This window comes from Chelonoidis abingdonii, chromosome 1 (assembly GCF_003597395.2).
Source record: "Chelonoidis abingdonii isolate Lonesome George chromosome 1, CheloAbing_2.0, whole genome shotgun sequence".
NCBI lineage: Eukaryota > Metazoa > Chordata > Testudines > Testudinidae > Chelonoidis > Chelonoidis abingdonii.
Genome location: NC_133769.1, coordinates 4,539,732 through 4,565,013, shown reverse-complemented (window position 1 = coordinate 4,565,013; position 25,282 = coordinate 4,539,732). Strand labels below are relative to the sequence as shown.

The 25,282-nt window shown below is 47.4% G+C and overlaps 1 protein-coding gene across 2 annotated transcripts in view; it reads right to left on the bottom strand.

Annotated features, from left to right (window-relative positions):
- The window catches only part of PLXNA4 (plexin A4), a 677,576-nt gene that overhangs the window by 628,854 nt on the left and 23,440 nt on the right, over window positions 1-25,282 (bottom strand). For both annotated transcript variants that reach the window (XM_032805231.2, XM_032805232.2), the window contains exon 2: window positions 8,002-9,259. In XM_032805231.2, coding sequence (XP_032661122.1) covers window positions 8,002-9,180 — 1,179 coding nt within the window. In that variant the 5' untranslated portion in view covers window positions 9,181-9,259. The remainder of the gene's footprint in view (window positions 1-8,001; window positions 9,260-25,282) is intronic.

The following is a 25,282-nucleotide window of genomic DNA, read 5'->3' as shown; positions in this document are numbered from 1 at the left end:
CTCTATCTTATATTGAAGAGTCCATTATTAAATATTTGTTTCCCAGGTCAATATAGACTAATAACGCCACCCTTTAGCTGTCTCTTTGTGAAGCTAAATACAGTGAGTCTATCATTATAAGGCAGGTTTTCTAACCCTTTAATCATTCTCAGGGCTCTTCTTTGAGCCCTCTCCAATTTATCAACATCCTTCTTGAATTGTGGACACTCGAACTGGACACAGTGTTCCAGCCATGGTCACACTAGTGTCAAATATAAAGGTAAAATAACCTCTCTATTCCTGCTCAAGAGTCCCCTGTTGGTAATCTATGTGGATTTAGGAAAACTGAAAAAGGTAAGAACTGTGAGTAATGGAATGAAGTGGAAGGAAAATGTAAAGGAGAATAGGAGGAATACTTCCCAATGGGGGGATCATGGAAGAGTCCCTAAGGCTATAGCTTCGAAACTATCTCCCTGGTCACAGCCTCAGCAGACACTGAACCTGAGACCTCTGGATCTAAAACACATAATAAGCCTCTACAGGTTGAGCTAAAAGAGCAGTTTTATTAGTTCAGAAGCACCAATGGACTCAAACTGCAATGCTGTCCCCTAGAGAGAGACAGAGCCCCAGCATGCTAGTGCAGCTTACATCTGCACTGCGGGATTTACCGAAAATATTCCCACTGATGAGTGCAGTTACATGAATTAGTCCCACGGAAGTTGACAGGCTACTACTATCAGGAACTACTCAGAATGAGAAAGTGCTCAACTCATACCGACATGGGTGCAAGGATCACACGTGCAAAAATGCAGAGGCCAGAACCCCTTACTGAACTTGCCCTAAACTGATCCAGTCGTCATCCTTGCATACAATGAAAGTATGGGAATGCCACACAACTGTCCATCAATTTTTCAAAGAGAAGCGGATATTTTCCTATGCACTGAATAAAAGTTTTAGCTGTACAATAATCCACCACCACTTTCCTACTGTTCCTGGAGACTGAAAAGGGGAAAGCTAAGACGAGAGGCCACACAAGGTTTTGCTTTTGGTACTACTTTTCTCCTAGTCTCTGGAAATGCTGGCACTTCTTACCACACCTCCACCCATCTCTGTGGAGGATTCTGTTTTGCAGACAGAATGCTCCAAGTGGGGATTCCTGGGAACAATTGACTAGCAAGTGGCAGTGTTGTCCAGTAGCCAGTGCACGGGACAGATTCAGGAGACCAGAGTTCTATTCTGAGCTGCGCATTGACCTACCCCATGATCTTGAGCGAATCGTGTTTCTCTTTCTTTCAATTTTTCCATCTGTAAAATGGGGATAATGATACTTTCCTTCCCCGGTAAAGCACACTGGAATCTTTGGATGAAAAATATGGTGTAAGAACTTGGTATTATTATTCCTAAGACAGGTATTTGTTCTCCCAACAAAAGCAGAAATCGAAATTGATAGCCCAATGTAGGGGAGGGGACAGATGAATAGCAACACACTAACATTCACAGCCACTTGCTCATCACAGTCACACGGCACGTGGATCTTCAGCACAACAGCAAGCATAGAACTCAATTGCTCCTATATTAAGAACATACGAGCGGCCATACTAGGTCAGACCAAAGGTCCATCTACCCAGTGTCCCATCTTCCGACAATGGCCAATGCCAGGTGCCCCAGAGGGAATGAACAGAACAGGAGATCATCAAATGATCCATCCCCTGTCGCCCATTCCCAGCTTCTGGCAAACAGAGGCTAGGGACACCAACCCTGCCCATACTGGCTAATAGCCATTGATGGACCTATTCTCCATGAACTTATCTAGTTCTTTTTTGAACCCTGTTATAGTGCTGCCCTTCACAACATCCTCTAGCAAACAGTTCCATCAGTTGACTGTGCATTGTGTGAGGAAGTACTTCCTTTTGTTTGTTTTAAACCTACTGCCTACTGATTTCATTTGGTGACCCATAGTTCTTGTGTTATGAGTACAAGTACAAACCCCCTACTGCTTGAGCTATAAGACCCTCTGCCTGTAGCTGCTAGCGACAGAGGGTCTATGACACACCATTAAGCAGTCTTGGTTCTCGCCCACAGGACAGTGGTGCACCCATCAGTCACCATGTTATAACATTTTGCACTTGCAAAGCATATTCTGGCCTTGTCATCATCAATGCAGCGAGGATGAGTGACTTGCCCAAGCTCACATAAAAAGGTTAGTGCGAGGGTTGGGAATATACTCAGGAGTCCTGACTACCGTTCCTCTGCAGAAACTACCTGGCAACTCTGCCTCCCTGTGACTCACACTTTGATCCCTCAGAATAAGAGGCTATCCGAGCACTTCTTTAGCTGTCCTCCCAGCCAAGCCATTCACCAGGGAATAACTTCAAAGCCCCCCCAGATATGCCCCCCCAAAGCCCCACTATCCTACAGTGGTGGGAAATTATTGTACAACCCTTTGAGAGCTCCTGGACTCAGAAAGGTTTTTGTCCAGGGCTGCCACAAGAAACAAGAGGAGACTGAATACAGTAATTTAGACAGTCCAACTCCATTTCCTGCCAAAAGACAAACGAAAACACACACAAAAGACAGCAGTCAGGTGGTGGCTGAGGGCCGGTGCTTGATTATCTTGGACAGATATTTCACTAGAGTATCCTGGCGGCAGTGGCTAAGGTGACACCTTTTCATTTAAGGCACTCGGCTTTGTTATGCTGCAGTTCATCAAGCAGGAGCTTGTGAAAAATAAGAATCCAATCAGACAGATGAAAAGACGTGGCTGCCAGGGTGAGCAGCTGAGCTTACTCCTTTGCTCTCCAGAATAGCGAGGGTCAATGGAGGAAACCTTCCACATCACCACCCCAGACACCATGGTTGGGTTTCAATCCCCACCCAGCACCCAGTCAGGTCATCTCCTCCTTTCCCCTGGGGTCTCCAAAGCAAGTGCTATGACACCAGTGCTATCTTCTGCTACAATCCCATCCAGCTCTGGTGTTTCAGGGCAACAGACCACCTGGCTGTTCCCAGCAGCAATGGGCCGTAGACGGCTCCACTGGGCCCTGAAGATGTACTGCAGAACGGAGAGTGGACTCCAACTAGCACCTTGCTCTGGGAAAGATCCTCCCTTTGGGGAGGCTGCCCCAGGAGATGTTGGAGGAGGCTCACTAGAAGAGGCTCCCCCCAAAACGTTGATCCTTGGGAGCAATAATGTTGATGGGCTTCAGCCAGTGGGAGAGAAGGAAAGACAAACGGGCAGGTGAGTGGGATCCTGAAGGGCATCCCCTAAAATAAGTTAAGGATTTTTAATATGATAAAAGCAACAGCACACGGTAGCTCAAGGTGCCAGCATTTCCCAGGTGGGTGAAGGCAGCCAGCTTTTAAATCTTGTGAAGAATAGTCCAGTGGTTAGGGAGTAAGCCTAGGACTCAGGATTCCTGGGTTGGAGTCTCTCCTCTACCACAGGCTTCCTATGTGACCACGGGCAAGTCACTTAGTCTCTCTGTGCCTCAGTGCCCATCTGTACAATGGGGATAAATAGCACTGGGGACTTGACAAGATAAATGTTTTGAAAAGATTGGAGGCGCTCAAATATGACAGCGATGGGGGTCCTATAAGTACCAGAGATAGAGAGAGAAACAATGCACCTGAAATCTGTGGAAATCCGTTATGCCCAAACCATAGGCACTGGAACGGAGCACTGGAAGTGGGATGGCTACGATTGCCTTCCCCTTTTTACCAGCTGTAAGGGCAAGCAACGGGAGGATGGGGCAGAGAGGAGCGAGTGCGGGAGGGGGATCTTGGGGGAGGAAGAGCCAGTGTGGGAGGGGACCTCAGGGGGAAGAGGCCGTGCGAGGGCCAGGGGAAGCAGTGTGAAGGTGGGATCTTAGGGAGAAGGGGCTCTGCAGGGAGTGGGGGCATGGTTTGGGTTCCTGTGGGGCCCCCCACATTTTTAGGGTGCTTCAGCACTCCTGGCCCAAACACTCACCCTGTATCAGTTGTTATGCTGGGTTATCCGAACATGAGCAATTACAGTCACAGACTTGCATGCCTCCTATAGTTTCTATCAGAGAAGAAGAAATTCTTCTTCACTTCCTGTCCTAAACTCCTTAGCAGTAGAGCTGGTCTCTCTCTCTCCCCCCTCAGGTCCCTGTAGGTATGTAATTACATTTCATGAAACTTTTTGAAAGTTTAAAGTTGTTTCCCTGTCACACGGTTTAAAAAGCAAACCTACTTGTGGTGGTTGTTTTTAAAATGCATTTTTTCCCCAAAAAAATTGTTATCAAACCAGCCACTGAAATGATAGGAGTGCCAACCTCCTACCAAACTTTGCTATGCATGGAAAATGTCAATAATCATTTCGATAAACATTTGGATTTAAAAAGTGACAAATAATTGTGACGAATGAAACATTTCAAAAAAGAGATGAGGTCGGGGAGGGTAATAGCTTTTATTGGACCAATTTATGCTGGTGAAAAGGCCAAGCTTTGGGGCTACACAGAGCTCTTCTTCAGCTCCGGGAAAGGGACTTACAATGTCATCGCTCAGAACAAGGGTGTAACAGATCAGGAGTTGGCAGATTTCCCAAGAGACTGTTCAAGGTGAAATGGGCAGTTAACGCGCCTACAGTCCTAGGGCAAAGGAGGGTTAGCAGAGTGGGTTACAGAGGGTGATCGGTGATGTGATCGCTGAGTATTGTGGGATCAAATGTGTTATTCAAATGTAAGCTATTCTTATCTCATATGTACACAGTGCTGACGGAACAGGGGGATGCTGCAGCGTTACCTGGAACCATTCATCACCCAAGTGAATAATGCCTGTTTGAAAAGCCACTGAGCAGTCATAAAAAATGACCAATTTTCCCTGATTTATGCTGCAGATGAGTAACTACTGCCTTCTGCCCTTAAAAGGGAAGGAACATGCACTATCTTTCATTCATCCATTTATCTACTGTTCTTCATTCCTCCCTTTCTGACCTTCTCTCTCTCTCTCTCTCACACACACACACAGATTTTGTAAGCAATGGCATCTGGTACTTTGCCTCCAATTCACTCTGCAAGCCAGGCCAGCCCAAGCCTTAGGGCCATTAGCTGGAGAGACTCAGACCCAGCTTCTTCTGCCCAAGCGATGAGCATGAGGCTTGGTGCACACAGGCCAGATGAGTCACCAACTCAACAGCTCATTTCGCTTGATGCCAGCGGTCACAGCTGCCACTCTGGCTCAGCAGCAAGGCGCTCTGACTGGCTGGAGCAGTCAAGTGCAGCACGCCCCTCCCCATCTGCTCTGTGATTATTTGTGTGCATGCTGCAGTCCTGTTACTGCCGCACGCCGGGATGACTCACTGATAAGACTCTACGAACTTGGTCATGGCTGTGAACAACCATTGCATGGGGAAGGAGAAGATAGCAGCCACAAGGTGGGGGGAGGGGACTTGAATTTTCTGTTAACTGCTTGCTGCCCTGTTCGAAAAACATGGGGCTGGAGGAGCTGTACCCTGAGCTCCAGCTCACAGCAATGTGTCTACAGCGTGGGGGGCTATTGCTGTAGGGTTTAGGGATGAACTCTTGGTTTACCAATAGGAGGGCAAAAAAATCAAGACCTTTGTTTGACCACATCTCTTAAAAGCCCAACCAGCTCTGCCTAATCTCTGTCAGTCTCACTGCAGCATTCCCAGAGCTTCTCACCACCCACCCCGTGGGTCAGCCGAGGCCTTTGGCCAAGCTGGGCACTTCAGTTTCTGATGGCGAGGCAGCAGTGTAGCCCGCCACTCTTCATTCTCATTGTGCTGACAGGCAAAGCCTGCACAATTTTACACCTGCAACCATGCAGCCATGCTGGCGGATGGCTGACAAGAGCTGTAACTGGGGCATATCACCAAAGGAGAGAAAGCCCTAGAGAGACGTCCATCCCAGACATCTCTGCAGCCACCTCCACTTACTGAAAGACTATACTTTCCAGGCTTAGGGGCTAGGTTCTGCCAGCTGTATTTAAGTTGAGGAGTTAGTACCTTTCCCTGGGGCAGCCCACTGAAATCAAGAGGGCTCCTTCCAGAGCAAAGTGCTTCTGGACGTAAGAGTTCAGAATCGAACAATACTCCGAATCGTGCCTTTCATTCGGGGCTCTCTACACACTTTCTCCACTGTACAGATGTAGACTGAGGCCCAATAATGCTTTGGCAGCTTTCCCTGCCTGGGTCACAGAGCAAAGCTGGGAAAGGAACAGAGTCCCAGTCCCCTGCTCCAACCACTAGGCCATGCTCTCCCGCCAACTCTTTGCTCACATTCTCCTATGCAATTTAATAGTTGTTTTCGGCAAGGACTCATTAGAGGGACCACAGGGAGCTAACTGTCCCTTTTATGGCTTAGCAACGCCACTGAAATGATGGGGTTAGTGAGGTTCAGTGTTTTGTTTCAGCGTCCCAAACTCCCAGCACGACTCGCTGCAGGAGTATGTCTACAGGCAGCATATACCCCTATGTGGGGAGGTTTAGCGGCCCAACCAAGTAACCCCAACGGAAAGTACTCAGCTTCAACCTAAAGGCAGCTCTTTGAAATGGCCATGCGCCGGAAAATCAAACTCAGATGTACCTCTGGGCTTGATCCTTCTCCCACTGGAGTCAACAAAAGGGTTGCTTTGGGCTCCAATGGGCAGAAGGAATCCGATTCAAAGAGAAGGCCTGAGTCTCATTTACACCAAGACCTCTTTCTACCAGGAGCAGAGATGGGATTTTTGCCCGCTTTCAGCCCCCTTTACGCTGCCAGTGGCCTAAGCATCCTGGGAAACCACCCACAAAAACTAAATCAGACTAAATTTCTCTGCCATTGAACCAAATGGGGACTCCCCGGAAGAAAGCGGGGTGGGTACCGTGCAAATCAAAGAGGAGGCATTCCAAGTCTGCCACTTGACTGGGGGACATTCCATAGGGCTTAGTTTGCAATGAAAGAGGCGCTGGAGCTCTGGCACTTATTTTACATTCATAACTGATATAGCAAGCCCAGAGGTGCCAGGGCTATTAACTGCCTGCCAAGCCTCGAGGTACCAGGCTCAGCAATGCAAGCCCAGGCACAAATTAAGTGCTCACGTTCCGACTCTGCCATTCGACTGGGGGGCAGTGGAAGCACACTGTGTTTACCATTCTCCCTTTGCTCAGATTTGAACTTGCCTCTCACTTGATGGAGCTAATTAAGACGGAAAAACCAAAGCATGACGCTCTAACTATTACATGCAGCCCCGATGCAATGCACACTGTACTGCTGACTTCAGTACAGCATATCAAAGGCTGCAATACACTGCCTGGCTTGAGGCAGATCCCAACAAGTGCAGCCTACACGATCAGTCAACACAAGCATGCTTGGGCTTATTTGCAGAATAAACCCAAGCACCTCGCCCCTCCCCCCCAAATCTTCCCCTTGAATCTTGTAGTACTTAGCTCTGATCTTCAAGCTATTCCCTGATCATTTTTTTGGTGCACAGACATTGCAGAAGTGTCTCTGCATTGGGAATTGGGGACTTCAGTGGGTTAATGGTCTATGTTCCAGACCCCTAAAAAAAATATCAAGCCATTTCTTAGCAAATCTCACTTTGCAAATTAGTTTAGACTCTGCGTCAAATTAAGATTTTTGGGGTAAAATTCCACCCAGAGGTGCCACCATAAGGGGTCAAGGTTTCAGTGGTGCAGAGGATTTGTGCTGGTCTTCTGGATGGAGGTGGAATTTCATCCCTAATTAATTATTTTGTGGAATAATAACTAAGTAAATAGGGGGATTCCCTCAGAATATCTCAAAGCACCTTACACTAATTCTTTAACAATCACAACCCTGCTGTGAGGTAAGAAAGTATTATACTCCCCAATGTACAAATGGGGAAACTGAAGCACAAAGCAGTCACATGGTGAATTGGTAGCAGAGCCTGGAATGGAACCCAGCAGCTATAGCTGCTAGTTCTCTGGTCTACTCAGTAGGCCATGCTGTCCTGCTACAAAACAGCCACGTGAAGTAGTTTTGGTGGTGGAGCTCAGCATGGCTGGTTAAACACGTGACTTACCGCGCTGCTACAGGGAATGTCCTTGACTTTGAGCCAGGCCAGATCTAAGGTCCCCTCTCCCCTGTAGCAGGACTGAAGCCTTTCTTTGATGCGGTCATTGATCTTTTTCAGGATGAAGATGCACAGAGCAGACTCATCCAAGGACTTCATTTTCCTCTTCTGCCCCTTGGAGAAGACTGTGAAAAGGATATCGTCGTCGGGGCTGGCACCCAAGGACCTGGCCAAGATGGCACCTGCCTTAGATAAATAGGCTGCTTGGAGGAGCCGATACTCCACTCCATTCTTCTCGCAGCCAATGGGCACTTCAACGTAGGAGTTGAAGGCTGCATCCTCCTTGCAGAGCCGGACCAGCTTGGAGGTGTAGACCTGCTCCTTGGTGGTGGAGCCAGGCGGGGAGATCATCTCGGGCTGCAGGGTCAGAAAGTATACGAAGTTGCCGCTGCTGAAGCCGTAGATGTAGTATATGTCGAAGTCTGGGATGATGGTGAACGTATCTGAGGGGATCTTGATCATGGATGCCACGAACTCATCGTGAAAGACATAAGCAAACATCCCGTCTGCCTCAGAGTTCTTGGTGAGCTTCCTGCTGGAGATGGTAGGGAAGTACTCCGGCTTGCCGTCCACGGCAGTGGCAATGAACAGATTGTCATCCATGTGGCTGTAAGAAACAATGACTCCAAAAACAGAGCCACTCTCATTTACCCCAGAGAGGTAATGCTCCTTCTTATGGAAGGGCTCTCCCAGCTTGAAGAGGTCCTCCAGCCTCAACAGCTTGCAGATCCCCTGGTAAAGGCTCCCACAGGCAATCAACCTGTTCTCCTTGTAGTCTATCAGGAGCACCTTGTTGATGTTGTTAGTGAGAGTCAAGGGCTCATTGCAAGTCTGGACTATCCTCGGAGGATAGCACTTTGGGTTATCCTGATCTGGACCAGTCTGGTGGGTCACCAGAACTTTTAGGTCATTGGAGAGTTTGTAGATCCTGTTGACGGCCCCCAAGTAAATGTGCCCAGTTTTTTCATCAACCACCAAGTGATTAAAAGTCCCCTCTGCCTGCTCTCCGGGGAAAGTGGCAAAGGGCCTCTTTGGATGAGGCGGCTGTTGCCTAGCGAGGGATGACATCATGGTAGATAGGAGCAGGTGGGAAATCAGGAAAGTCCATTTCCACATGGCCGCTGACATGGTTAGAAAGTTTTGTATTCCCAAGCGAGTGAGGATGCAGAGCGGCAAGTGTTTTCAAAGTCCTTTCGCGGATTTTGTCCTACAAGAAAAGGGAGAGGAAAACAAAAGTATATTACTATGGAGTATTTCCCACCCCTCCAGCCTTCAAAACCATGTCATCCTCAGAGCATATTTAATTGCTAATGCCACCTTTCTCATCTCTGCTCTTGCTCTATAAAACCAGCACAAAGGAACCCTCCTGGAAAGAAAAGACTGGCAGAAATCTCATGCCAGATTAATAACCAGCCACACACACACACCCCATAACACAATAGAGAAATGTATTGGAAGTAAGCATAATGTAAAGGATTAAAGGCCACAGATATGGATGAGTATTTGCATTACGAAGCCCTGGCTTTGACAGGGGTCCCATTATGCTAGGCAATATATATAGGCACATGTCATAAACAGATTGTTAAGGGTTAATGTCTCTTTCACCTGGAAAGGGTTAACAAACAGGGAACTAAACACCTGACCAGAGGACCAATCAGGAGACAAGATACTTTCAACCCTGGGTGGAGGGCAGTTTGGGTGTGGGTCCTTTGTTCTGTTTTTTTTTTTTCTCCCTCTGTGAATAGTAGAAGGGATCCAGACATATACTACAGGCTCTCTAAAGTTCTGTTCAACAAGTAAGTAGACAGGCGAGCGATTTAGCTTTTAATTGTTTGTTTCTCTATTTGCACATGTGATCTAGCTGGTTAATTTTATAAGTCGTAGTTGCTGGAATATTTGATTTGTATTGGTACTGGAGGAAGGTTTCTTCCTTGTCTGGTAAACTATAGACCCTGTAATATTTACATCTTGAAGTACAGAGATAATTTACTTTCTCCTTTTTTTCTTTTATTAAAGATTTCTTTTAGACAACTGATTGATTTTTTTCTGTTTCCCTTGTTTTATCCCAGGGGATTGGATACCACCTCAGGACTGTGGGTGGGGAGACGGAGAGATAGAATTCTCTCTCTCCGGGATACCCAGGGAGGTGGAAAGAAGGGAGGAGAAACCTGATTTCTCTGTGTTCTGTTTCATGGAGTTTGAAGCACAGTGATCTTCTAGGGGAAGCCTAGGAGTGGTACTAGTGAGGGAAAGAGTTTACTTTCCTTGTATTAAGATCCAGGGGATCTGGGTCTTGGGGGTCCCCAGGGAAGGTTTTGGGGAGACCAGAGTTTATCAAACACTCAAGAGTTTTGATTGGTGGCAGCATATCAGATCTAAGCTGGTAATTAAGCTTAGAGGAATTCATGCAGGTACCCAAATTTTGGACGCTAAGGTTCAGATTTGGGAATTATACCTTATGACAGCACATAGTTTCTGTCCCTGTGTTTACAATCCAAACAGACAAGACAGAATGAATTATGATTCTCTTTTTACAGATGGGAAACTTGAGTAGAAGAGAGATTCAGTGACTTACCCAAGGAATGGGTGGCAGAGATAGGAATTAAACCCAGATCCTCTGTAGCCAAGGTCAGTGCCTTAACCACCCTTTCTCTCTGATAGTCACCTCTTACCTAGAAGTAACTAATAGAGCCAGTGTCCCTCCCTCCCTCTTCTCCTGGTGCTGTTCCACTTTGTATAAATTAAATATTCATAGGACCAGAGAGGAGAGAGCTAGAAAGAGACACTGACTCTATAGCCTGTTTTTTGGCCCTGACCTAGGACATGGGACACCTAGGTTTAGGTCCCTGCTCCAAATCAGATAGGGCAGGAACTTTTTTTCTGCATCAGAATGAAATCAAAATTTTGAAACCTTGAAATCTTTCATGGAACAAAACTGTTTTCTGTTCAGCCCCAGTGGGAACCCAAACCTTTCCATTTCACCCCTTGGAGCTGCAGTTTTTAGTGCAGCCAAAGATGATACATATACTGGCACTCTGTGTCCTTCTAGCCTGTCTACACTATGCATGTAAAGGAGTTTCCCAACACAGTTGTTCCGCATCACTACAAACTCTGACTGGTGCTTTAACTGTGTAGGTTTAAAGAGACAGCTGTGGAGTTGGCATAGGTTTTAAACACACAGCTAAGTTCCCCTCTTTACCCGGAGACAGAACCCTGTTTTACCCATGTTTGAAGACAACTCCATTGTTACTGGGTTCCCTGACATAGTTGCATTTGCATGGTAGCCAGGACCTGTGACACTGCACCTCCTCCTCTTCATAGCTGCTTATTCAACAAAAGCCAGTTCAGGTCCTTTGAGTGCTGCAGAGCTAATACAGCTACCGGAGACTGAGCTAGATTTCATTCTGGCTCACCCATCACATGCAGAACTTTCAGCAAAGTGCTGAGCGCAAAAGTCTTATTAGAGGCAACTATTAGAGCAGGCTCCAAATCAAAGACAGTCACAAACCACACACCCCTGAACATTAGGCTGTTCAAAGCCTGGGTCAGACTTTCACAAAGTGCCCCTTCTCTCTTTGTCAGGAGCAGAAGCAAAACTCCTTTGGAACCCATCTCAAAGGGCAAAGCTCTGCCACCCCTACTCATGCTGAGTTGTTCCACTCATATAAATGGTGTTAATTATGAAACAAGGGTGGTGAGATCTGGTGTCAAGGATTGCAAGTGGCAAGGTGAACACAGCAGGATTTTCGGATCCCAGAGAGTTGAAGATGCGGCTAAGGCCTTAGAGCCACACCTAGTGTGAATCCACTAACATCAATGGAGCTACAAATAGTGGGGGAGGGATATCTCAGTAGTTTGAGCATTGGCATGATTAAACCCAGGGTTGTGAGCTCAATCCTTGAGGGATCTGAAGGAAAAAGTCTGTCTGGGGATTGGTCCTGCTTTGAGCAGTGGGCTGAATTAGAGGATCTCCTGAGGTTCCTTCCAACCCTGATATTCTATGATTTACATCAGCTGAGGGTCTGGCCTATCTGCTTGTGACTTGGAAGCTGATCAGATCTCACCAGAAAGCCACACAGAAGGAATAGATCTGGCATCCCACAGTCACTTTTCCAAGTATTTACGCAATTCAGGTTTACACAAAAATCTCACAAAGGATAGTTGCATTTCTCTCCCCACTCACCCCACCTTTAATTTTCCAGCTGCTGCATTTGACACACGCTAGGCAGAGGTCATGCTGAGTTTACTTGAGGCATGTTTACTTTGGCCTTCTGATCCAACAAATATTTTGAAAATCAAGTTTACACAACAAAGTTCAAGAGACTCCCTCTCTCTTGCTCTCATCAGTGAGAAACAGTTCTCTCTGCAGCCAGCCAGTCACACAGGGCTGTAAACAGGGCTTTCAATAATCTTTATTATGATGGATAGAGTGGAGATGGGATGAGTTGTCCCTGTGCAGCGATTCCTCTTCAGCTCCTGTCTCGAAGGAGAAAGCTGGACCCAGTGTTCTAAAATGTCACACGGTGCCCCCCAAAACTAGTTCTTGTCACTTGTGAATTACAATCTGTGTTTCTAATGGCTGCCTAGACACCGGGGTGATTGGAGCACCAGAAATACATAAGGGGAAAAGCATCTTTTAAGAGAAGTTTTTATTACTTTTTCCCCTCTCTCAGCCCTGCAAAGTCAGCACAGCTACAGGATAAGGAAACAGGTTCTATGGTGGCTCATGGGTCAAGCATCACACCATTAACCATGGCTCCAATCCTGCAGTGAGGTCTACCTATACAGAGCTCATGGTTGGGTCAGGAAGCTAAGGTCCAAACGCAAAGGAAAATTCATCCCATGGTAGCAGCTAGACAAGCTGACTGAAAACAACTTGGCTACACAGGGGTTATGGAGAACACACGCCAGCCTGTAGAAGCTTGGGGGCATAAGCCAGAATGAACCCAGCTTGACTTTCAGATGCCGCAACTACTTTTACAGAGTATAAAGTGCACTTCAAAATAGTGAGCCTCACAGGGAAAGTCTTCACATACAGGAAGTAGTCTGACAAGTGTCTGCCCTGCCAGTCACTGAACAAGACAGCTCCTCGCCCGAGATGTTCATCATCTAAACAGATCAGGGGGGTGGGGGAAGGGGGAAATACACTGGCAGACTGGCCTGGGGAAGGTTCTGCCTTAGAGGTTTGGTTGGTTTCTTTATTGCAGTGTGAGGGGCAGGCAACACTTAGTGATTTGAGAGATTCATAAAAGAAAGGAGGGTTGACAAAGGTGAACACCCGATGTCTTAACAGAGGGAGTGCTAGGCACAGGGACATCAGAGCTGAAAGCACTCAGGAGATATAGGGTCTTTTCCTGACTCTGCCACTAAGCTGCTGTGTGACCCTGGGAACATCCCTTCACCTCTCTGTTTCTCCTCCCACTTTTTGTCTTGTTAGTCTGTTAGTTCTTCAGGACACAGACTGTCTGTTACCATGTAAATATACAGCATCAAGCACAATGGGGACCCAAACTCTGATGGAGCCTCTGGGTGCTACAGTCATTGTTTGGGTTTATTAAAAAAAAACAACTAAGTGTTTGTCACAGCATAGGGCAGAGACATGGATGCCAGTAATTAGTTATTTACTGAGCAGAGAGTGGGCGGTGTTCCTGCCACATCTTTGATGAGGCACCCGAGAGAAAGAGAGTGTTGTGCATCTCAAAATGCTTATCACCAACATCAGGGGATGGTGAAATTACAGCCACTGAGAAGACAGAAACAATACAATGCAGTAAGAAGACTCAGCTTGTCACTCCGCTGGGCCTGAAAGAGACTGATTAAAAAACAAATAAACATGGAAACAAAAGATAGGAAGGGAGCAGAAAATGAGATCCGGCATTCAGACTTTGATCTATTCCAGTGGTTCTCAAACTGTGGGTCAGGACTCCAAAGTGGGTCACAACTCCATTTTAATGGGGTCACCAGGGCTGGCTTAGACTTGCTAGGGCCCCGGCCTGAAGACCAAGCCCCACCGCCTCGGGGTGAATCCAAGGCCCCAGGGCTTCATCCCTGGGCGGCGGTGCTCAGGTTACAGGCCCCCTGCCTGGGGTTGAAGTCCTTGGGCTTCAGCTTTGCCCCTCCACACCACCCAGGGCAATGGGGTATGGGTGGGCTCAAGCTTCGGTCCTCCCTTCTGAGGTCATATAGTAATTTTTGTTGTTAGAAGGGGGTCGCGGTACAATGAAGTTTGAGACCCCCTGATCTATTTGCTTACTAGGGAAAACAAAAAACAAAAAAACCCAGATCCCAAGTCAGCCTCATGCAGAGAACTACAGTGCAGCCTGCACTTAAAGATTTGACTAAGCGTGAAGGTGTGGCCTGTGCAGACTTCATGTCCCAGCATGCAATGCTCTATCTTGAGCCAAGTTGACTGTCAAGATAGATTAGTGCATGCTGGGACCTGTAGTCCACATTGAAAAAATATGCAAATTACAGGCGCTGTATCTCAAGTTACTGGGTGCTCCTCAGCTGAGACACTGAGCGATCACATCTGCGCTGCCTGGGTATCCACATAGCACTGAGCAATACCCCCAAAGCTCTGTCCCAGCATGCACTGGGCTCAATGGAAAATCTGAGATGAGTTCTCTATGCTTCTTCACCCCCACGGGATTTTGGAGCAACTGGGCTGGGGCAGACTGCTCTCTTCCATGGAAAACTCTCCATGGTGTCCCTTGCAGAGTCTCTTGGGCAGCATCCCCTCAGAGGCTGCAGCCAATCCAGTGCAGGGACAGCTGCCTGTACATGCTGCTGTGCTGGCCTGACCTACCTCTGCGTGCCCCTCCCACACCAGAGCAAAGGGGACACTGCGAGACGTCCAGCAGCACTAACAGCTCACAGTATTTCCTGGGTGCCACCACTAGACAAAGCAGCCAGTCCCTCTGCCGCACCCCCTAGGCCTATATGGCCCTGATCCTGCATAACCTCCATGGGGTGCCAGAGAAGGAAGGAGGGGAAGATATCGCTCACCCTTTCCGCACCCCAAAGGAGAGCTGCGCCAGAGCAGAGGCTACATTGTGCATCAAAAAGGCACCTGGGAACCTAGGAATTGTCAGACTGGACCAGACCCAAGGTCCAACTAATGCAGTGTCTTATCGCCATCAAAGACCAGTACCCGCTGCTTCAGAGGAAGGTGAATGAACCCCACCGTAGCAGAAGCAGGACAATCTGCCCCCTACATTCAGTCTCATCCTGGTTAGAGGATACCATTAGCCCTTCCTCAGGAACCTCCAGTGGGTGATTCCAAAGACAGGACAGCGTGCAGCCCTCTGGGAAGAGGTCAGCGCATCCCATGGTGAGGGCAAAGTTTAGGTGCAATGGGGCTACATGCAACTCCTATGATATTCAAACTACAGCACAAGGATCGCATGGCATGTTAAGTTCATCCTCAAAATGCAGCAAGTTTCAATGGGAAAAATAAAACAAGCTCCAAGGAAGGAGAGGGTGAATTTGAAAGCAGTTTGTACACAGGGGGGGCAAGCGGTTGGCATGTGAATCTGGAGCACTGCACAGGGTGGGGTGAGTGCCACACCAAAGCAGGGGAAAATTTGGGTTTGGATTTGGATTCAGCAGCACCAAAGTCACACAAAAGACTGAACTCACTTCACAAGCTGTGGCAGGGGCTCAGATTTAAAGCAGTCTGTGCTGGAGCCCAACCCTGATTTCCCCTGACTGCTATTGTAAACCTTGCCATGAATCTCTGCCCCACCACAGCTGGATCATCCCTCTGGCGTAAACACAGGAGATTCAACATTCCTCCTTTTGTGACACACACCCGCTTCTGGTATGAACAGGTGGGAAACAGATGAGATCAACGGATCTTGATTATAGCCCCATCCAACCGCAGAGACTGTGAAAGATCAGCTGTGAGATTTGGGCCCCTTGGGGGCTGATCCTCTGCCAGAACAATCACTGATGGTATTCCAGCTGCACTGGGCCAAGACAGACCCCTTTGGGTTCGAGATCAGCTAGGTGCTAAAAATCAAAGGACAGGTTTGAATCTAGGATACGAATGAGACACCATCCCACAACCATAGGAGTTAGGGGGGTTCTCATCCAGCAACTCCAGTCCCCCAACTGGTCTGTGATTAGAGAGAGAGTCAGGTCTCCGCTGTGACACAGAGCCTGGCCAGAGTGATCCGGCGAGTTCTCTTCAAGCCTATGCCCAGTTCTGCTAGGAGATGCCTGCCGAATGGGTTTAGCAGTTAATGAAGCCCAGCACTAATCTGGCAGTGCATTCCACTGTTTACTTTTGCTCCACTCGTGCACAGCTATTCATTTCCAGGGACACGGAAGGCCGGACATGTATGCTGACTAGGCAGGCTCCCAGCAACAGAGTCGCTGTGAAGCAATCCAGCACCAAGTGCTACTACACAATCCCTTTAATGTCAGCTAAACATTTTCCTGGCTTCTTTTAATAAACCCTGATTACCATGGACAGAGGCTTTTCTTTGGAAAGTTGCACAGAGCGAGAACTCATACAAGGACATTGTCAACAACTCCCCAACAAAGACTGGCTTCCAACTTCAGCTAAATCCTTCCTCCCTGAACTTGCAGTCTGTTTGTTGCCTGATGGAAATTGAAGACAGTTCTCTCTTTGAGGGGATCCCACTTTACAGCAGCTTTTCTCTTGAGCCTGTGGCAAAAAACACATCCCAGCAAAACCTGCAGCTTGTCCTAAATAGAGAGCTTAACTTCTGCAGTAGGTTACTCCCAAGGCATTTAAAGCACCAGCTATGCGCCATGATGTTCATGGATTTCAAAGGCTATTCTGTTTGGGTTCTTGGATGGTGCCCATCACCTCAGTATCTGAGCCCTCTCCAGAGGTCATCACTGAGTGATGCAATTACCGTCGGTCGTGTGTGCTTCTTTCCTTCTCCAAAGGGGGAAAATTGTATGCAGACTTTATTTGTATTTTTCCATTTATGAAAGATGCGCTCTGGGTTTCTATCAGTGAAGGCAGGTCAAAGCAGCGCACTTCATGCTTGGAAGGGAAAGCTGTCAGGGTTGGAGTGGTCCTGCAACCCTCAGGGAATGCGCTCCCCAAAGACTACAGCAAAAAAACTACAATAGCTATGGTGTCCTAGCAGTAACTACAGTGAGCAGAGCAGGATGCTCTAGTGCAGCAGTTCTCAATGCATAGGCCATGTTAGCACACAGCTGTTGCTAAAGGCCACAGGGCCCATGTGGCTGGCGTCCGGGGCCGCTAGGGCTGCCCTTCCCTTCTCTGCCTCACGCAGAGGGTCCAGGGCGCTGGGGCTGCGCTGCCTTGCCACACAGCGGGGTCCAGAGCTGCCCTGCCATCCAGCCCTGCAGTGAGGTCCACTCCTGCCCCCACTCTGTGGAGGGGTCTCTGGGCAAGGGCTGGTGCTGGGCATAGGGCTCTGAGAGGCAGCATGGGGGGGCCGCAGGGGTTCTCAACCTGCAGCCCAAGTAACACATTGTGGGCTGCATATGTGGCCCACAACAATAAATAGGTTGAGAACCACTAGTCTAGTGGTTCAGGCACTAACCCACAACTGGAAGACCTAAGTTCAATTCCTTGCTCTGCTACATTCTTCCTCTATGACCCTGAGCAAGTCACTCTGATTGTGCCTCACTCCCCTAGCCTGCAGGGGTGCTAGTGAGAATAAATGCACTGAAGACTGTCAGAAGCTCAGATATCACACTAATGTGGGTCACATAGGTACCGAAGATAGACAGAATAGCCTTGTACCGCTGAAGTAGTTTATTAGCTCAAATCCTGCCTGGGTTGGTAGTGACTAAAACGTTGACTATCTTGGTGGCTTGTTCTCAGTACCTTTTGGAAGGCACCTTTTTGGAAACAAGATCAGTTGCAGAGATGAGTGGCAGCATGGTGGTTAAAGGACAGAACAGCAAGCTGGACTCTACTCCAGGCTCTGCCACCGACTCACTATGAGCCATTGGACAAGTCACCTCCCATCTCTTGATCTCCCTTTCATGAAATGGCAAGATGGTTGTCTGCAGTGAGGATCTCTAAGAACCCTGTAGTCACTAACCAGTGAAGCCTCACAACAATTTTCTTGTTGGGGAAAAGATCACCACCTCTGTGATTTGATCAGACAGCCGGAGGCACCTTTATTGCATATACACTTGTGCACAAGTGGAGGCCAGCGTATACCCTAGCAAGGGTTAAGCTGACCTGCCTGTTACAAATGTTACTGAGCTTATAAAGGTTAAAACCGCAAAACGTCACACATAGATACAGCCTTATTTGGAATACAAATTGCTAATGCTGCAAAACATGACTAACATTTACCCTATGGCATACATATTGCTATTTAGCAAGCAACTCTCACACATTTCCTATTTCCCTGTTATAGTCTTTGCCAGTCAAGTCTGCGGTTTGACCGTTTTAGCACTTTTTCTGTAGTCCCGACAGCAGGCTCAGCTGTTATAACTTAACAGATCTCCTGGTTCTCCTTTATGCAATTCTAGTTCCTCTTTTTGGGGCCCTGACTACATCTTTCTGCCTCAGCATGCCCTTTATACAATAAAACAAGCTAAGCTAAGGCTTTAAATTGTTTTTGCTCAAAGGCCTAGGGCCTAAGATAATAGGGGAGGGGTTATTTTCCCTATCAAGCCTTATGAGATACTGCACATAACAACAACCGTACTGGGTCAGACCAAAGGTCCTTCCAGCCCAGTATCCTGTCTGCCGACAGTGGCCAACGCCAGGTACCCCAGAGGGATGAACCTAACAGGTAATGATCAAGTGATCTCTCTCCTGCCATCCAGCTCCACCCTCTGACAAACAGAGGCTAGGGACACCATTCCTTACTCATCCTGGCTAATAGCCATTAATGGACTTAGCCTCCATGAATCTATCTAGTTCACTTTTAAACCCCATTATAGTCCTAGCCTTCACAACCTCCTCAGGCAAGGAGTCAACCTGTGGAACTTTTAGAGAGCCACAGTGGGAAGGCAGGAAGGAGAGAGATTAATAGATCTATTATGGTCATGCCTAAGGTCCCAGATCAAGATGCGGGCCTTGTACAAACAGATCATCGCAATCCCTGCCCCAAAGAAATGACAGTCTAAGGGCCTGTCTATATGAACAGTTAGTCTGCAGCAAGCTGGCGTGCAAATCTCTCTTGCACTATCCCTGCCATGCACTAACTGTCCTTGTTGACCCTGCTGCCATGTATTAAAAATTCTCTAGAGGACTTTGATCTATACCACTCTGAAACAGGAGTAGATCAAAGCTTGCTAGGGAACTTTTAGTGCACAGCAGCAGGGCCCACGTGGACAGTTAGTACCCAGCAGGCTTCCACAGGATTTCCATCCCAGCCAAAGCAGTTCAGATCAGCAGCCAAAGCGAGCACGTTAGCCTTTTGGAGCACTGAACAGCACTTCCTAGACACCACTGTTCTCCCAGCAATAGCAAGGAAGCCAAACATGAGGATCTGACTCAGAAAACCTACAGCCTCTCCATGACTCAGCAAGCAGCTCTTTTCATGTTGGCTTGGGCTGGTAGACAAGGTTGCCGTTGCAGTCTAGTGCCGGTGGGCGGATGTTTTCCCCCTTTGTAATTTTAGTAAGATCAGGAAGTCACGAGTCTCTAGCAGAAGTCTATACTCACGTAAATCAGCGAGTGAGCCAAACCCCATAACAACAAACCATATTTCAGCTGCCTGCCTAAAATCCTGGCAGAGAGAAACCAAGTAAGTAAGTAAGTCCATAACCACAGAGACTTTGTGGTCATCAGCTATTCCACTCCATGCAGCCACAAGGGGAACTCAAATCATATACTCAGTGAAACGAGTCCCTACTGCCTCAGCTACCGGAGAAACCCCACGAGCTGTGGTAGCCTTGGGCCTTACATCTAGAGTGGGGAAGACTGCGTGCAAAAAAATCAGGGGAGCCTTCCTTGTCTTCCAGGTCTGGGATTCAGAAAGCAAAGAAGGCGAGGCCAGAGAATTCTGGACCAGCTCAGAACTGAATAGGCATTTGGGGATCTCCCAATCTAATCCCATTTTGTTCAGGAAATTGCCTCCCCAGTCAGTGCCACTGACTGCCTCTGCTCAGGGGATGCCTGCTCCCCAAGTACCCCAGACATGTAATGGAGCTAGTGATGGAGAAGCATTGGCAGAGGCAAAAGATTGCTGGGTAGGAGCAGCACTGGGGTGCATTGATAGAGCTGAGTTTAGGGCCAAGGACTGGTATAAGCAGGGGCACTAGCAGAACAAGAAAGATGGCATTAACTCAGCACTGGAATAGCAGGCATGGTGGAAGGTCACCCACAGCACAACTAGCCAATCCATTTTTACCACTGTAGATATAGAGGCTCCAACTGAGATCAGGATCCCATTAGGGCACAGACTGTTTCTCGCTATATGTCCATCCATACAGTTCCTAACACCAAGAACTTACTGTGTTAAATAGACAAAAACAGACAACAGGTGAGAGAAAGGATGCATTATTATCCCCATTTTACAGATGGGAACTGAGGCAGAGAGACTAAGTGACCTGACCAAGGTAACATATGGAAGTCTGTGGCAGGGGTGAGAAACTGAACCCACATCTCCTGAATCCTAGTCCAGTGCATTAACTACCAGACCAAAGCCCAACTTAGTCTAGACAGGGTTTTTAATTATCTCTGAAGCATCAGTTATGGGGCACTGGTGATCCGACAGGACCAATGGCTAATCTGATACCACAGATACACTGGCCCCATGTTCCTATATAAGCCAAACGAGCCGTGGAGGAAAGAGTGCTATGTCATAAAGAAGGGGTCGTTGAACCATCCCAAGTCTTCACCCAGAACTGGAACTCAGCATACAAAGATTGCCATTAAAAAGTCAAAATTCTCCTCTTCTAAATGTAAGTAGTGTGACCAGATGTCCCGTTTTTGGGGACTTTTTCCTTATATAGGCACCTATTATCCCCCAATCCCTCTCCTATTTTTTCACAGTTGCTATCTAGTCACCCTAAATGTAGGGGAATGCCAAGGATAACACCAGGTGGTAGCCATAGGTGCTGGAACGAGGGGTGCTACTGGACCCCCTGGCTTGAAGTGGTTCCCATCATATACAGGGTGTTGTGATGGGGCAAGGCCAGATGGCTACAGTAAAGTACTGAGAAACAGGTATGTTAGCCCCAGGCTAAACAAATTCCTAGTACCCTGGTAACCAAATGGCAGGTGCTCCAGGTTAATCAAGGCACCTGGAGCCAATTAAGATCTTTCTAGAAGGCAGTAGAGATAGCTACTTTAATTAGAACACCTGCAGCCAATCAAGGCAGGCTAATCAGGGCACCTGGGTTTAAAAAGGAGCTCACTCCAGTCAGGCAGGGAGGAGCCAGAGGAGAAGGAGCGTGTGTGAGGAGCTGGGAGCAAGAAGGCAAGGAGCTGAGAGTGAGAGTGTGTACTGCTGGAGGATTGAGGAGGACAAGCGTTATCAGACACCAGGAGGAAGGTCCTGTGGTGAGGATAAAGAAGGTGTTTGGAGGAGGCCATGGGGAAGTAGCCCAGGGAGTTGTAGCTGTCATGCAGCTGTTACAGGAGGCACTATAGACAGCTGCGATCCACAGGGCCCTGGGCTGGAACCCGGAGTAGAGGGCGGGCCCGGGTTCCCCCCAAACCTCCCAACTCCTGATCAGACACAGGAGGAGCTGACTCAGACTGTGGGTTCCACAAGAGGGGAAGATCACTGAAGTGAACAAATCCGCCAATAAGTGCAGGACCCACCAAGGTGGAGGAGGAACTTTGTCACAGTGTACAGTTCGGTTCAATGGCTCTCAGCACCCCTACTACAAAAATTGGTCCAGCACCCCTGATGGTAGCTACTGGTAAATGCTGACTTTTTAAATGATAGCCACTATGTCTGAGATTCGAAGACGTTTATCATCTCCTTGTGCTTGTTTTATTTCACAGCATTGCCTAGTTCTGACTAGAACTGGGACCCAGAATGCAAAAATGTTGCCAGATACGCTGTTGTGTGATATTTCCATCATCACTGGAAGCACCATACATTTCATGGTAAGTCGCATACTATCATTTTTGTCACCCTGCTTTCTCTGCCCCAGTCCACTCATTCATCTCATCCACCTGCCACAGCTTGTTGTTTAGACTGTAAGGTCTTTGGAGAAGAAACTGTCATTTTCTGTGTTTGTACAGCCTCTAGCGCAACGGAGCTCTGATTTGACTGGGATCAGGGCACTATTACAGATTAAACGTTAAATGAAAGGCTGTTCCAAACTCCAGCTCAATTTTGAAGCTCTAATAGAACTGTGCAGGAAGGGGCTCTCCTACTGAATGAAATTATGGCTCAGGAAAGGTATACTAAAAAAAAAATAGCGTAATGGCATTGAACAAAATAGTTCTTGCCAAATTATAGCAAAGTTGGCCCTCATCTGAAGCCTTGGGATAAAGTCCCAGAGAGCAGGACATCAGAGGCCAAAGAAAACAAGAGATGGCACATTTCGAGGACTTTTCCTCAGGGTATGTTTGATAAAAAAAAATCCTTCTCCTCAGATTTTCCCTTCAGTTGGGTTTTGTCACAGTTAACCTCAAAGGCAGTGCAGCTGTCACCCAAGACGCAGGAGAAATGAGGTGAGTAAAGTGTAATGGAGAGCGCTGTATTTGTGCTGGCAGATGCTTCCTGCTGGGAAGCAATTCTGAGCCAGGCAGTGGCAAGGGTGATTGAGTCTAAGTGGTCTTCTGATAGCCATAATAAAGCCTATTTGGGCAGCTCAGATAAGTAGGGACTCAACTGTTGTTTTACTCTGTTCACGGGTATTTAGGGGGAGAAGCAGATGTGGCTTGATACGTTTAATGCCTAACATGACACTATTGTTACCCCATTTCACAGAAGGGAGGACGGAAGGCGGAGGTTATGGTAACCAGCCCCAGGACACGGCCAGTGGAGCAGCTGGGTCCCCTCAAACAGGTGGCAACAATCTCATTAAAAGTTCCCTTCTCTGACAAACCATTATGTCATCAAACCAAAGGTAAAGAACAAACCCAGCTGCAGCACAGGGTCTGAATGCCAATGGGGAGTTATTCTTACTGGCCTGGACAGCGCTTGCACCAATGTTACAGACACCAGTTCCTATGTTCTGGTCTCAGGATACTAATGCAATAGACATCAGGGATGTAGGTAGGATTAAATATGGACAAGAGACAAATACTGGCTATACTGATACAGACAAGCTTATGAGAGAGATTATAGATTGATACTGTGTATGATCAATTTACATATGTGCACACATACTTAATATTTACAGTATAATAGAGAGCCTGTCTATATATATTTCTGCACAGATCAATACAATTCATGCGAACACTGTGTGATGCAGGAAGTTTCTGGCGTGTCGTAAGTGGCAAAAGTAACAATGCCTATACAGTATTTAAGGCTGCCTAACATTTTCCATTATTAGACCCTGTTTTCAATTGTGCACAACTTTGCCAAATTTTAACCATTCAAGCTGAAATTTTCCATGTTGGGTATCTACCTCCAGAGCTGACTTTCTGGAGGGAAAGCTTTACTAAAAACAGTTTAGCCATTTCAGAGGACAAAATTAGAGGAAAATGCATCAGCTGTAAGATTTTTTTTTTTTAACGTTTCTATAAGAAGCTCTAGCACCTCTTTGCTTTGGATCAAGGACCAACGTTTGCCAGGTGGTCACCCGGGTATCAGATATGCGCCTTTTGCCCTTCCTGTGAAAATCTGTCCAATTTGGCCAAGTTACTGTTTTGCATACACTCAGTAGAAGCTTGTTAGAGTTTGGCAGATAAAGTCTTTGAAGAATACATCTGCACTGAGCATGCTCTATCCCCTCACAGCCCCTATATGCTGACTGGACTGTATGTGCACCATCTCCAACAGAGCAAGTGAGTATGCTTGAGTGCAGGGTTTCAGGGACGGAGCAGGATCTTCCCTACAATTACTCTTCCCAACAGCCAGGGACCATTGTGGCACTCATAGTCTCTCGCCATGCCCCCTGCTAGTGCCCAGACCATAGCATGGAGAAGGTTAATTAGCCAGATTGGAATACCAAGGGATGAGAGGGTGGGGGAGTTTCCAGTTAGATTTTCTAAGGACTTAGGAAACTACATATAAAGCAATACAGTAAGAGAAAGTTAAGGGGGGGGGTGTGTGATCATGGAGTTTAAGACTATACCATAATGCATGCACACATACAACACAGCTGAATTAAAGTTGCACAGACAGTCTTAACCCGGGTCTATCCTAACCTTTCTTTGAGTGTTTAATGTTGGAACGTGAATGTACAGACACACACACACAATTATATATATCCTGTATGCATAGGACACCCCTCCCCAACCTTGTTTTTAAGGACAATACCCTGTCCTCCTTCAAACCTCTATTCAAGACCAACTTTTCCTGTGACACCTACAAGAAATTGCCCACTGAGAATAACCAAAAACAGGACAAGATGGGATGGCTGATATGGGGGGGGGGGTAGATTTTGAAACCACATAAATGATTTGGAAGCCTCAGGTTGTGCGGCACCAGTCTACGTGTGTGTGTTACTGTTAGCCTGGCTCCCCATTGTTGGTTATACCTACTTGTTGCATCTTGTGTTGAACTAGACTATAGGCTCTTGTCTCTTCCTATGTGTTTGTGCAGCACCCAGCACAATGGGGCTCTGAGCCTGATGGCATATTTAGACTCTATCCCGGTTAAAATAATACATTTGTGTGTGTTACAGTAACCCCTGGAGGCCCCAGCTGAGAAGGCCTCCTTGCTAAGCACCGTACAAACAGAGTGAGAGACGGCCCCTGCCTCCCAGATCTTAAACAATCTAAAAAGGACAAAAGAAGGAAGTGACTTGTCCAAAGTTCTACGGCAGGGTGTGGCCCAGTGGGGAGCAGCATACTGATTGCTGGGCAAGTGCCCAATCCACGAGACTACTTTCCCACTTGTGCATTATATCCGCACACTCTCTCAACACAGATCTCCCGCCGATGCAGTTCCACATACTATAAACTCCTTCCTGCACGTTTTATAAACATGCTCATTCTGATGGCTCCCGGGTTATAAATTCACATAAAAAAAAAAAAAACACCTTACCCCGCCCAGCCCATAACTACTTTGCCAACGCCAGGAGAATAGGCACATTACACGCTCAAGCTCCATTGCTGAGAACACTTTAAATAGTTCAGTGGTCATTGCATTCAATTTAGAGCCTGAATAGATGCTTCCAAGGC